The sequence below is a fragment of the Hemiscyllium ocellatum genome, chromosome 7 (assembly GCF_020745735.1).
Source record: "Hemiscyllium ocellatum isolate sHemOce1 chromosome 7, sHemOce1.pat.X.cur, whole genome shotgun sequence".
In the NCBI taxonomy this organism is placed as follows: domain Eukaryota; kingdom Metazoa; phylum Chordata; class Chondrichthyes; order Orectolobiformes; family Hemiscylliidae; genus Hemiscyllium; species Hemiscyllium ocellatum.
Genome location: NC_083407.1, coordinates 87,766,023 through 87,780,002, shown reverse-complemented (window position 1 = coordinate 87,780,002; position 13,980 = coordinate 87,766,023). Strand labels below are relative to the sequence as shown.

At 40.0% G+C, this 13,980-nt stretch overlaps 2 protein-coding genes across 4 annotated transcripts in view; one reads left to right on the top strand and one right to left on the bottom strand.

Annotated features, from left to right (window-relative positions):
- The window catches only part of tbccd1 (TBCC domain containing 1), a 76,962-nt gene that overhangs the window by 30,125 nt on the left and 32,857 nt on the right, over window positions 1-13,980 (bottom strand). The window lies entirely within an intron of this gene.
- dnajb11 (DnaJ heat shock protein family (Hsp40) member B11) overlaps window positions 10,977-13,980 on the top strand; it is a 33,556-nt gene continuing 30,552 nt past the window's right edge. Inside the window, exons 1-2 of the mRNA XM_060827446.1 lie at window positions 10,977-11,244; window positions 11,518-11,674. Coding sequence (XP_060683429.1) covers window positions 11,180-11,244; window positions 11,518-11,674 — 222 coding nt within the window. The 5' untranslated portion in view covers window positions 10,977-11,179. The remainder of the gene's footprint in view (window positions 11,245-11,517; window positions 11,675-13,980) is intronic.

Below are 13,980 nucleotides of genomic sequence, written 5' to 3'. Positions count from 1 at the left end.
TTCTTAGGGATTCTGCTTCACAAGTTACTGATTGAAAACAGTACTTTTAAAAGAGTGATTTTTTTTCAGGCTGTCTTTTACCCATCATGGCTTGGCAGCTCTTCTTCCAAGTGTTCAATTTTTCCCCAGTCTCAACCGATTGTGACATTGACTTTTAAGATTGTCAATATACTCAATTCAAACTTGATTGGAAATTGATATTTTTAGGGGAATAATTTAAACCGATTGGCCTAATTCGAATTTTTTTGTCGTTTCCAGGCAACCAGCTACTCTGGTAGCTGGAGCACATGTTACATTGTGTCTTATTGAGAACACCCAGTGCTGACACTGCTAGCTTTTAACTCTCTTAAAAAGTATAAAAGGTATAATACTTCACTCATATCTTCATAACACCTCCCCGCTTAAGAAAAAAATGAATCATCATAATGAAAAGATGGCTTCATTTTTTTCTCTACTTTTTAAACACAATACCCTAACATACAGATAACTTTTAACATAAGTTCACCTTAATTTCTTTTCATATACATGAAGAAAAATCTCATATAAACTCTATCAGTTAAATCCGCGATAACCCATCTGCGATTATATTCTTCTGACCTACAATATGTATGATGATTAAACTAAAAGTTGTACCATAATGAAATAGACTCATATTCTTGTATTTAAAGTTTTCTAAGAGTTTAAGCGGATTGTGATCTATGTACAACCATCTCCGACACATTGTTCGTGACATTCACATAAAAATGTTGTACGGCCAGTACCAAACTCAATAGTTCCTTTTTGATTGTGGAATATTTCTTCTGGTGGATGTTGATCATCTTTGAAAAGCAACTAACTGGCAGTTCAATCCCATCCTTATCTTCCTATAGGAATACAGCTATGTCACTAGCATTGATGGCGACTTTAGAATGTTTTGAAAGGTTTGGTGTAGCTAAAACTGGTTTGGTGATTAATATTGATTTCAAATCATCGAATGCCTCCTGGCATGGTTCTGTCAACCGAAACTTCGTGTTCTTCAGCAAATCGGTTAATGGTGCCACTACACTGCTGAAGTTTGGAACAAGCTTCCAATAGAATCCGCTGAGTCCTAAGAATTGAAGCATCTCTTTCTTCGTGGTTGGTCATGGAAATTTCTCGATGGCCTTCGTCTTTGAGTTCCATGGGGTCAACCTTCCATGACCGATGTTATGTCCCAAAAATGTCACCTCTACTTTCGCGAATTCCGTCTTATTTAAGTTTATCACCAGTTTTGCTTCTTGTAGTTGTGCTCTGCAAACTTTACCATGTGATCTTTCCGGGACTTACTAAAGATCACTACATTGTCCAAATAGACTGCACAGTTTGTTAACCCAATCAGAACTCTCTTCATAAGTTTTTGGAATGTGGCGGGTGCGTCCTTCATTCCAAAGGGATTCACTTTAAACTGATGTAGCCCATTTCTGGGGTTACAAATGCAGAAACTTCTTTTGCCAACTCTGATAAAGGTACCTGCTAGTAACCACACATTAATTCCAACTTGGGTGATGTAACTGGCTTGTCCGACTTTCTCGATACAGTCCTCTAATCTAGGAATTGGATATGAGTCAGATTTTGTAACAGCGTTGACCTTACAATAGTCCACCAAGAATCGTTGAGTCCTGTCGAGTTTAGAACTAAGATGATCGGTGAAAACCACTCGCTCTGGCTTGGTTCGATGATGTCCTCATCAAGCATGGCCTCCACCTTAATCTGGACCTGTCTGGCTTTGAAAGGATTAAGCCAATAGAGGTGTTGTTACAGTATTTCCTACATCTACTTCATGTACAACAGCATTAGTCCTCCCCATCTAATTCTAACATATGTCCTTATACTGCAGTAACAAATCTTTCAACTGCATTCTATTCTCCTGAGACAGTGGCTTACTAACCTATCCCACTCCTCAAGGACTTCTTTATTTTTTAAATCTATTTTCAGGCAATTCAAAATCCACATTATCTGGATTTGATTCCACACTCTGCAGGACAGTGAGAAACATCTGTTCCTCCAGTTCTTTCTTTCAAGCATAATATGGTTTCAACATGTTCACATGACATACTCAATACCTTTCTTTTCTATCTGGCATCTTGACTAAATAGTTCACCTGACTTAACTTTATCTCAGTTAGATAGGGACAACTATACCTGGCTTTGAAGGGTTCTCTAATCATTGGTAACAGTATTAACATGTTATCCCCTCAGGAAAATGTCCCAGTCTCAGAGTTTTTATCTGCCACCTGCTTTTTTTCTATACTGTGCCCTCTTTAAATGCTGTTTAACTAACTCACCTACTAGGTTAAATCTCTCATTGAGTCATAGAGATGTACAGCATGGAAACAGACCCTTTAGTCTAACTCGTCCATGCTGACCAGATATCCCAACCCAATCTAGTGCCACCTGCCAGCACCCGGCCCATATTCCTCCAAATCCTTCCTATTCAGAAACCCATCCAGATGCCTTTTAAATGTTGCAAACGTACCAGCCTCCACCACTTCCTCTGGCAGCTCATTCCATACACACATACCATGCTATGCCTGAAAAAGTTGCCCTTGGGTCTCTTTTATATCTTTCCCCTTTCACACTAAACCTATGCCCTCTTGTTCTGGACTCCACCGCCCCAAGGAAGAGACCTTGTCTATTTACCCTATCCCATGCCCTTCTTGATTTTATAAACCTCTATAAGGTCACCCCTCAGCATCCGAAGCTCCAAGGAAAACAGCCCAGCCTATTCAACCTCTCCATACAGCTCAAATCCTCCAACCCTGGCAACATCCTTGTAAATCTTTTCTGAACCCTTTCAAGTTTCACAGCATCCTTCCGATAGGAAGAAGACTAGAATTGCACGCAATATTCCAAAAATGGCCTAACCAATGTCCTGTACAGCCACAACATGACCTCCCAACTCCTGTACTCAATACACTGACCAATAACAGAAGCATACCAAATGCCTTCTTCACTATCCTATTTACCTGCAATTCTACTTTCAAGGAGCTACGAACCTGCACTCCAAGGTCTCTTTGTTCAGCAACACTCCCTAGGACCTTACCATTACGTGTATAAGTCCTGGTAAAATTTGCTTTCCTAAAATGCAGCACCTCACATTTATCTAAATGGTATGTGTGTGGAATGAGCCACCAGAAGAAGTAGTGGAGGCTAGTACAATTGCAACATTTAAAAGGCATCTGAATGGGTATTTAACTAGGAAGGGTTTGGAGGGATTCGGGCCAGACGCTGGCTGGTGGGACTAGATTGGGTTGGGATATCTGGTCAGCATGGACAAGTTGGACCAAAGGGTCTGTTTCCATGCTGTACATCTCTATGTCTCAATGAGAGATTTAACCGAGTAGGTGAGCTAGCTAAACAGCACCTAAAGAGGGCACAGTATAGAAAAAAGCAGGTGGCAGATAAAAACTCTGAGACTGGGACATTTTCCTGAGGGGATAACATGTTAGTACTGTTACCAGTGATTAGAGAACCCTTCAAAGTCAGGTATAGTGGTCCCTATCTAACTGAGATAAAGTTGAGTCAGGTGAACTATTTAGTCAAGATACCAGATAGAAAAGAAAGGTATTGAGTATGTCATGTGAACATGTTGAAACCATGTTATTCTTGAGAGAAAGGACTGGAGAAACAGGTGTTTGTTACTGCCCTGCAGAGTGCGGAATCAAATCCAGATGATGAGGATTTTGAGCTGCCTGAAAATAGATTAAAAATTAAATAGATTAATATATTAATAAATTAAACTCCATCTGCCAGTTCTCAGCCCATTGGCCCATCTGATCAAGATCCCATTGTAATCTGAGGAAACCTTCTTTGCAGTCCTCTACACCTCCAATTTTGGTGTCATCTGCAAACTTAATAACTATATCTCTTATGCTCACATCCAAATCACTTATATAAATGACAAAAAGTAGCGGATCCAGCACCGATCCTTGTGTCACTCCACTGGTCACAGGCCTTCAGTCTGAAAAACAAATCCTCCACCGCCACCCTCTGTCTTCTACCTTTGAACCAGTTCTGTATCCAAATGGCTAGTTCTCCCTGTATTCCGTAAGCTCTAACTTTTCTAACCAGTCTCCCATGGGGAACTTTGTCAAATGCCTTCCTGAAGTCCATATCGATCACGTCTACCACTCTGCCCTCTTCAATATTCTTTGTTACTTCTTTAAAAAAACTCAATCAAGTTTGTGAGACATGATTTTCCACTCACAAAGCCATGTTGAATATCCCGAATCAGTCCTTGCCTTTCCAAATACATGTACATCCTGTCCCTCAGGATTCCCTCCAACAACTTGCCCACCACTGACGTCAGGCTCACTGGTCTATAGTTCCCTGGCTTGTCCTTACCACCCTTCTTAAACAGTGCACCATGTTAACCAACGTCCAGTCTTCCGGCACCTTACCTGTGACTATTGATGACTACCTCTGACAAATATCGCAGCAATCACTTCCCTAGCTTCTCACAGAGTTCTAGGGTACACCTGATCTGGTCCTGGGGATTTATCCACTTTCATGTGTTTCAAGACATCCAGCAATACCTGCTCTGTAATATAGACATTTTTTTCAAAATGTCACCATCTTGTTCCCTACATTCTATATTTTCCATGTCCTCTTCCACAGTAAACACTGAAGCAAAATACTTGTTTAGTATCTCCCACATCTCTCCGGCTCCACAAAAAGGTGGCTTTGCTGATCTTTGAGGGCCCTATTCTCTCCCTTGTTACCCTTTTGTCCTTAATGTATTTATAAAAACCCATTGGATTTCCTTAACTCTATTTGCCAAAGCTATCTCATGTTCCCTTTTTGCCCTCCTGATTTCACTCTTGAGTATACTCCAACTGCCTTTACACTCTTCTAAGGATTCATTTGATCTCTCTTGTCTATACTTGTCATATGCTTCCTTTTTTTTTCTTAACCAAACCCTCAATTTCTTTAGTCATCCAGCATTCCCTACACTTACCAGCCTTCCTTTTCAACCTAACAGAAATATACTGTCTCTGGACTCTCGTTATCTAATTTCTGAAGGCTTCGCATTTTCCAGCCGTCTGTTTACCTGCGAACATCTGCCCCCAATCAGTTTTTGAAAGTTCTTGCCTAATACTGTCAAAATTAGCCTTCCCCCAATTTTTGATCTGAACTATCCTTTTCCATCACTGTTTTAAAACTAATAGAATTATGGTCAGGCTCAAAGTGATCCCCCACTGACATCTCAGCCACCTGCCCTACCTTATTTCCCAAGAATAGGTCAAGTTTTGCACCTTCTCTAATAGGTACATCCACATATTGAATCAGAAAATTTTCTTGTACATGCTTAACAAATTCCTCTCCATCTAAACCCTTAACACTATGGCAATCCCGATCTATGTTTGGAAAGTTAAAATCTCCGACCATAACCATCGTATTATTCTTACAGACAACTGAGATCTCCTTACAAATTTGTTTCTCAATTTCCCTCTGAGCATTAGGGGTCTGACTATAGTACGATCCCAATAAGGTGATCAGCCCTTTGTTATTTCTCAGTTCCACCCAAATAACTTCCAATATCCTCCCTCAGTACAGCTGTAATATTATCCCTTATCAAAAACACCACTCCCCCTCCTCTCTTGCTTCTTCTTCTGTCCTTCCTGTAGCATTTTTTATCCTGGAACATTAAGCTGCCAGTCCTGTCCATCCCTGAGCCACATTTCTGTAATTGTTACGATATCCCAGTCCTATGTTTCTAACCCTGCCCTGAGTTCTTCTGCCTCCCCCGTTAGGCGTTTTACATTGAAATAAATGCAGTTTAATTTATCATCCTGCCTTGTTTTCTGCTTTGTCCCTGCCTGCCCTGACTGATTCGCTTCTTTTCTCAACTGTACCAGTCTCAGATTGATCTCTTTCCTCACTATCTCCCTGGGTCCTACCCCACACCTTAACAATTTAAATCCTCCTGAGCAGCTCTAACAAATCTCCCTGTCAGTATATCAGTCCCCTTCTAATTCAATTGCAATCTGTCATTCTTGTACAGGTCACTTCTACCCAGGAGTTTCCAATGATCCAAAATGTGAATCCTTCCCCCATATACCATCTCCTCAGTCATGCATTCATCTGCTCTATCCTCCTATTCCTACCTTCACTAGCTCGCAGCACCTGGATTAATCCATATATTTCTAGCCTCGAGGACCTCCTTTTTAAACTCCTGCCTAACTCTCTATATTCTCTCTTCAGAATCTCATCCTTTTCCTATGCCATTGGTTCCAATGTGTACTATGACCTCCTGCTGTTCCCTCTTCCCCTTGAGAACATTCTGCACCCTCTCCGAGACATCCTTGATCCTGGCATCAATTTCTGTCCATCTCTCCCACACTCTCGGGTAACACATCAAAAAGAGTGCATATTCGCTCATCCCTTACTATCAGGGACTGGTTAGATCTGTATCTCTCAAAATTATAACTTCTTGTCCTTCTCCCTTTGTTCTTTCTGAGTAAACTTTACCCACAGAGGTGAATTCTTTGTAGAGATCAGGTACTAACTCCATACGCAGCCCCTGCCAAGGCTGTGCTCTCTCCTACAGGTCTTTGGCTCTTCTTGGGGTCTCTTTTACTTCCTTCACTAGTGCCACTGGCTTTGCTTCTTTTACAATATTTCCCACAGTGCCTTTCTTTAATAACTAGCACTGTGATTTTATATTTCCCACTTTACCACAGTGGAAACACCGGAGGCCTTTCACCTCCTTTCTGCCCTCTCAGGCTTCTTTTTTATCCTGTTGTAAACTCTTACCAATGCTCTCTCCTCTTGGTTTAGTAGTGTAAGATCTCCCCTTCTCCCAACTTCTATCTCTCACAGGACGAAGTTCTGGCTGGAAGCTTGTCTTATACACCAACATGTACTGATCTGCTAATTCTGCTGCCCTTCTCATTTCCTGAACTTCCTGTTCCTCTACGTGAGTTTTTAATCTTCTCTGGAAGTGAGTTTTTAAACTCCTTCAGCAGAATAATTGCTCTTAATGCCTCAAACCCATCAATCAAAATGACTATGTTTAATTCTTTTGAAGTGTAACCTGGTTCCTTTTTTGTGTTTCTGAACCGCTGTCAATATGCTTCTGGTACCAATTCATAAGCACTTAAAATAGCCTGTTTAACCTCTTCATAATCTCTTGACCCCTCATCTGACAGTGCGGCAAATACCTCACTAGCTCTGCTTACCAGTTTAGTCTGAACTAGCAGTACCCATAAATCCTTGCACCACTCCATCTGCCTAGCCAATCTTTCAAATAAAATACAGAAGGCTTCAACATCTTTCTGATCAAAATGTGCAGAGTTTTGACATATTTTTATATATTACTACCTTCTTTTTATCCTGTTAACTTGACTTTGTTAACTAAAAGTCACAACTTCTCAAGTTCACATTCTCTGTCTTTTTGTCTCTCCCTTTCTTCTCTCTCTTTGCTTAGCTAAAAACCTTCTCTCTCTTTTCCTCTCTCTCTCTCTCTCTTTCTCATTCCCTTTCTCTCTATCTTCTAACTCCATTTTCCTCAATTGTAATTTAAGTTTTTCTACCTCTACTGCACTTGTCTGTTTCTCTGACACAACTAAGTGTTTGAGTAACCCCTTTACAATTTCAGCTTTGCTTTTTTTCTTGGTTAAACCCAAATCTAACTTATTTGCTAATTATAAAAGTATGGCCTTTTCTTTCCTTCTAAACTTCCCTGGCAAATTTGAGAATCATCTTCAAATCCCTGAACCCCTTAAGCAATTTAACGAGCCATTTCTCTCACTTTTAATTTAATCAACTACAAGTCACTGAAATCAAACAAATTGTCTTACCTATGTTGTATTTAAAGATCTAGGACATTAACCTGCAAGTGTTTAAATCTTATGAATTTTTGTACCCCCAAATCTATTCAAATCTGACTTAACCAGTTCAGATTACGAACCCGAGACCCCAAACTGTTACATCATGGGGTAAACTCTCCTGCTTAGTTTAAAACCACCAACACAGAAAAGATTTATCCCGAGCAGTAATCTGTAAAAATTTGAGTGGCCAAGAAGTATTTAAAGTAAAAATTAACAACTTTATTTCTTAATGTATAACATAGAATAATTAACTAACAACTATGTACAAATCCTTACTCTAATCTATTTTTTACCTTTCCTTCTACAATACAAATCTGATAAAACTCCAATTAAGATTTACAAGACAACACTTCTTATCTCAAAACCAGGCAGCTTTCGGTTCTTCTATTTGGACCTTCTTTTCTTCTTCTTGGGGATTCTGCTTCACAGGTCAAAAAAGGTACTTTTAAGACAGCTTTTTTTTCAGGCATTCTTTTAATCATTGATGCTTGGCAGTTCTCCTCCCAACTGTTCAATTTGTTCCTGATCTTATACCCCAGAACATCAGATTGTGTCATTGGCTTTTAAGATTGTCAATATACTCAATTCAAACTTGATTGGAAATCGGTATTTTTCCGGGGAATAATTTAAACTGATTGGGCAAATTCAAATCTGTTTTTTGTCATTTCCAGGCAACCAGCTACTCCTGTAGCTGGAGCATATGTTACATTGTGCCTTATTGTGAACATTTGGTGCTGTCACTGCTAGCTTTTAATTCTCTTAAAAGATATGGTTCACCCACATCTTCATAATACGGTCTTACTTGCTAAGTTTTACCTTCCCAACATTTTCTGTTTAATTCTATATCCACATTGCAGTATTCTGCTTCTTTTTAATTGCTTGGTCCTCACATGTGATAACATTCAAGGCTGTTCCTTTGTGAAATTAATAAACAATGTTTAATTCTGACCTCAGAACGAAACTCGGTATCAAATTAACTTCTCTCCAGAATTATTGTCCTTCGCTATTTTCCGATGGAGGGCTTTCGCACGAAATGTTGATTTTCCTGCTTCTCGGATGCTGCCTGATCTGCTGTGCTTTTCCAGCACCACTCTAATCTTGACTCTCATCTCCAGCATCTGCAGTACCAACTTCTCCCTTTGCTATTATCTGTCTAGTTCAGAACATGCAGTGTTTTCATTAACTTTTGCGTTTGTGACAGTAGTGACTTTGTAAACCTGTGTATAAAAGTATTCTGTCTTTGATAGTACGACGGAGTAGCTGACCAGGGTTCTTGAAAGAAGAGCGATTTCTCCTCTCCTGGATTATTAGAATCCAGTTAGCCTGGCTTATAGGTATCAGTGTTATGTTGTAACAGTGATGCTATTAGTAAATGAAGGGAATGATTAAAATTAAACTAAACTGTCCGTAAGAGTTTTTTAAAAATTCCAGACCACCAAAGAGTACGATCTCCGGGACAAACCATGAGAGATGCTTACAGGTCTGTAGTCCACAAGGGATTCCCTGAGGCGTCTCAAATCTGTACTTTAACATACCCAAGCCCAGCCAATGACCTAGAGCTGTGCTGCCCCTGCTGGAACTGTATTGCCATTCTTCGGTGCCATTTTGCGTCCACTTACATTGTCGCCAGCATGAATCTGCACGAGCCTAATCTCAGCAATGCAGTCGCCACCGATGTTCCTGGCTCCCAAACTGAGCTTAAACTTGACTCTGGGCCCACCATACTGAAGTAGCTAGTGCCTCATTCTGACTTAAATTGCTGCCACTTGTGGGACTTTGCTGAATGCAAATTGATTGCTATGTTTTCTACGTTACAAAAGTTACTATATTTCAAAAGTACTTAATGGGCTTTAAAGTGCATGTGATATCAGGTGGTTTCAAAAATTGCTGTATAAATACAAGCTTTTTTATTTTCAAAGATGATGTCTGACTGGTCTGGTTAATATTTTCAGAATTTTATCATAATTTCAAAATAGATTATTTCTTGTCATCTCTCTCAATTGATCCAAAGCACAGTCCTATAGGTAAAATGGATTGTGGTTTAATTTAAAATTCCATCTATCCAATGTATTTGAATAAAAGAAAAATCCATGTACTTAAATCGGGTTTGAGGTCAGCGTCCTGGTGAATTTAATTAATTACTTACAGTGTGGAAACAGACCCAACAAGTCCATACCGACCCAGACCCCTACACCTAACACTACGGGCAATTTAGCATGCCCAATTCACCTAACCTGCACATCTTTGGACTGTGGGAGGAAACCGGAGGACACCCACGCAGATAATGTACAAACTCCACACAGTCAGTCGCCTGAGGCGGGAATTGAACCTGCATCTCTAGCGCTGTGAGGCCGCAGTGCTAACCACTGTGCCACCTTAAATCTAAGTAATCTAACTTAAAAAAATCTAAAGTATAACAATTTGCATTAATGTTACAGCTTAGTAAAATCTCCCAAGATGCTTCACAATGTTGGAGTAAGAAAAGTAAATAGAGCCGGACATAGCAAGATGCTTTTGAAGGTGGAGAAGAGTTAGCACGGCATGTTATTATAGAGTGTGTTATAAATATACCTCAAACAAGAAATGAGGTGATTACCTTTAAAGTTATTTCGAATCACAGAACACGTCCAGCACAGGTGACCATCTATGATATCGCTTTCATGGAGAAATGCAAAACAAATCCCACCGCACACATTTCTTCTCAAAACTCGTATCTTACTCTCCCTCAAATATTTTTTCAATTTTCCCTCACTTATCCCATAACGGTATTTTCCGTTTTCCGGGGAGAAGCCTTCAACACTTCTGGGACTAATGCACTATGTAGCAACTAAAAGGCGAAGTGAAATAAAAACTCACACAGGACTGTCTCTTACCTAACGCAGTAATATTTTATTATTTAACTTTAACTCAGTATTCTTAACTTATAAAACATCTAAAGCACTGCCAATAAGCATTCTATTTTTAAAAAACAATAATAAAGGCGAAAATATAAATGAGATTTCCCGCCTTGAGTATTTTTAGTTCCATTTTTGACTTATTAGAATTCTATGCATAATTTCCTTCACTCACAGCTCCACCTCCATGCCCTCCTCTTCCTCTGTCCAACCCCTTTCTTGTAAAATGTGTGTCGGTGCGAATGCAAACGAATGAGAAGGTCTAGTAGCCGGACTAAAAGGCTTGGACTCCTCCCTCCTGAAAGCGTCAGGCATGAGGAAGCCAGGCTGTCTCTGCCGGTAGTTGCCGTTCACCAGCTCGTAGCGAGCAACGTGGAGAGCGGAGCCAAAACATAAAAAAAAAGAACAAGGAAGGGAAGGAGGAAAAGTGTGCAGCATGGCGGCGGGTGTGCGCTGTGTGTGTATTGTACTGCTGTGTCTGAGCGGAGAGGTGCTGACAGGGTGAGTGGGGAGGCAGAGAGTGTGAGGGAGAGCTCCAGCTCAGGTTCCTGTCGCTCTTCCTTCCCTACCCTGAATGAATGTCCTGGATATTAACGCGTTAGACTGACCCCACTGAGTGATCACCGGGGAAGGGAACTTAGCTCTCTCTGTAACATTGCTGGGATTGCCCAGTGTGTTGCTCATCAGTAAATGAAGCTGTTGTAAAATCTTTTTTCAGTTGTGTGTTATTTTCTTTACATCTCTTGTTTTTATTTTGTGTGTGTCTGAGGACAGGCGGGATTTCTACAAGATTCTGGGGGTATCCAAAAGCGCCTCGGTGAAGGATATCAAGAAGGCTTACCGCAAGCTGGCACTGCAGCTACACCCCGACAGAAACCCCGACGACCCTGCAGCGCAGGATAAGTTCCAGGATTTGGGGGCTGCTTATGAGGTACTGAGCAGGGGCAGTGTAGGCTGTGTGAGTGTGTGCAATGCCCGTGTAGCGCTGGGAGGGAGGGTTCGCTTCAGGTACATTTCGGCCTTTCCCTGTGAAGTCTCAGTCACTTTTTTTTACTTCTGAGTTCTAGTGATGACAAATCAGGGAGACTGTGTGGCTTCAGCTCATTGGTTGTTGGTGAACGGGTGAAAGGTCACACTATAATCTAATCCAACAGACTGCTGGAACAACTGCTATAAGATTCTCAATTTACATATTGTTTCAGTTACACTTTGCAGGACTTGTATACTTTGTAGTTCAATGTCTACACTTCCTAAAACAATACAGTTGTCGAGGTGTTTCTCTTTACATTTTTTCTAGATTGTCTGTTTTGTAACTGACATGTATTTATGAACGGTAAGAAAGTAAATTCATAGTGCGTTTAATAGTTTAGGGCCTCCAAGCGTGTGCTGGAGTTTAGCTGGCTAAACCTATTTAAGAAGCTTAAGCTTAGGTGCAATGATTGTCCATTGATCTTCGCAACACCAGTAAAGCAACAATTTATGTGAACTACTTCCAATTTCAGGAAGAAAAGCCTACCATGACCACAGGACATCCCAATATTCCTTAAACAAACGCAGTTCTGTATTCCTTGACCTTGGTAGGGCCTTTTCTATAGTCTGGAAACTGAACATCAATTAGGTAACTTTTGCTAACAGTCCTCTGCTTTGTCTGAAGATGCAATCCTGAGCTCCCAGTTTCTTGCTATTTCAATTCATTTTCCCAGTTTGACATTTGTCTTTGGCTTTGTTTTGTTTGAAATTAAGCTCAAGATACTGAATCTGAACTTTCTTTTTAGAATTATGGAATGGTTATAGCATAGAAAGGTAATTTGATCTGTCGTGTCTGCTGGTCCTCCAAAGGAGCACTTCATCTTGAGCCATTGCTCGTGTGTTTTCTGTGTAGCCCTGCAAGGTTTTATTTTTTTAGATAATGATCCAGTTTCATCTTGACAATCTAAATTGACCCTGTTTTCACTGCAATTTTCAGCAGTGCATACCAGATCCTGATCATTCACTGCATGCAGAAGTTTCTCTTTATGTCGCTGTTGCTTCTGTTGCTGGATATCTTCAATCTGTTCTCTTTTTGGTTCTTGATCATTGCACCATTGTGGATGACTTGTCCCTATCTGCACCCTAAAATTTTGAATACTTCTATTAATTTTCTCTTCAAGGACAGAGTCACATCCTCTCTAGTCTTTCTTTATGTAACTGAAGGTTCCCAGCCCTGGAACCATTCTTTCTGCATCCTCTTATCCTAAAATGTGGTGTCCAGAAATGGATGCAACACTCGAGGTGAGGTTGAGTCAATGTTTTGTAGCGGTTTAACAATATATTGCTTTTAGACTTTACACCTTTTTTTTAACAAAAGCCTAGGATGCCACATGCTTTATTCATTGATCACTTGATGTGACCCTGCCACCTTTTAGGAATTTTCTGTGGACAGGTTGTTCTGTTACAACACACATTTCACCAACACACATTTGGTGTAATGCAATTGACAAATTGGGGTCACTTTCTACAGAGTGAAATTTTTAAAACATGTGTTGGCTGTAATGGATTATAATGGGGTTGTGCAAGAATGCAACTTCTACATAGTCAAGTCTATACAGAACTGACTGTGTAGACTTGGTCCCTCTGCTCCTGCTCTCCCTTCTAAATTATCTTTTTTTAAATTGTTTCTCTGCCACCTTCATGCTAATTCATAATTTCACTCATTTCTGCATTACATTTCATCTTGTCTGTCCATTTCACCATGCCTATAACCTTACTGTCCAAACCATCATTTTAATTGTTCACAATGTTTCAAGCTTTGTATCATCTGCAGATTTGGAAATTGTACCTATATAGGTTACTAATTTGTCAGGCACAGTAGGGGTCCTAACATAAATTCCTATGAAAATCTATCTTAAATCTTCCTCCTATCTGAAAACAACCATTCATCTTTGTTTCTTGTCACTCAGCCAATTTTAGATCCATGTTGCTATTAAACCTTTCAATCCACAAGTTCTAACTTTGATTGATTATAAGTGAATATGTGGCATTTTTACAAATGCATTTTAGAAGCTGATTTACACCATAAAAACAGCATTATCCTCACGATCACTCTGATACCACCTCAAATTGGATAAACATGATTTGCGTTTAACAAATCCACTTTGGATTTTCTTAATTAACCTGTATATGCTTATGTGACCATTAATTTTGTGCGGAACTATCTCTTCAAAGTTTCGCCTGCGCAAAAGTTAAATTGACTCACAC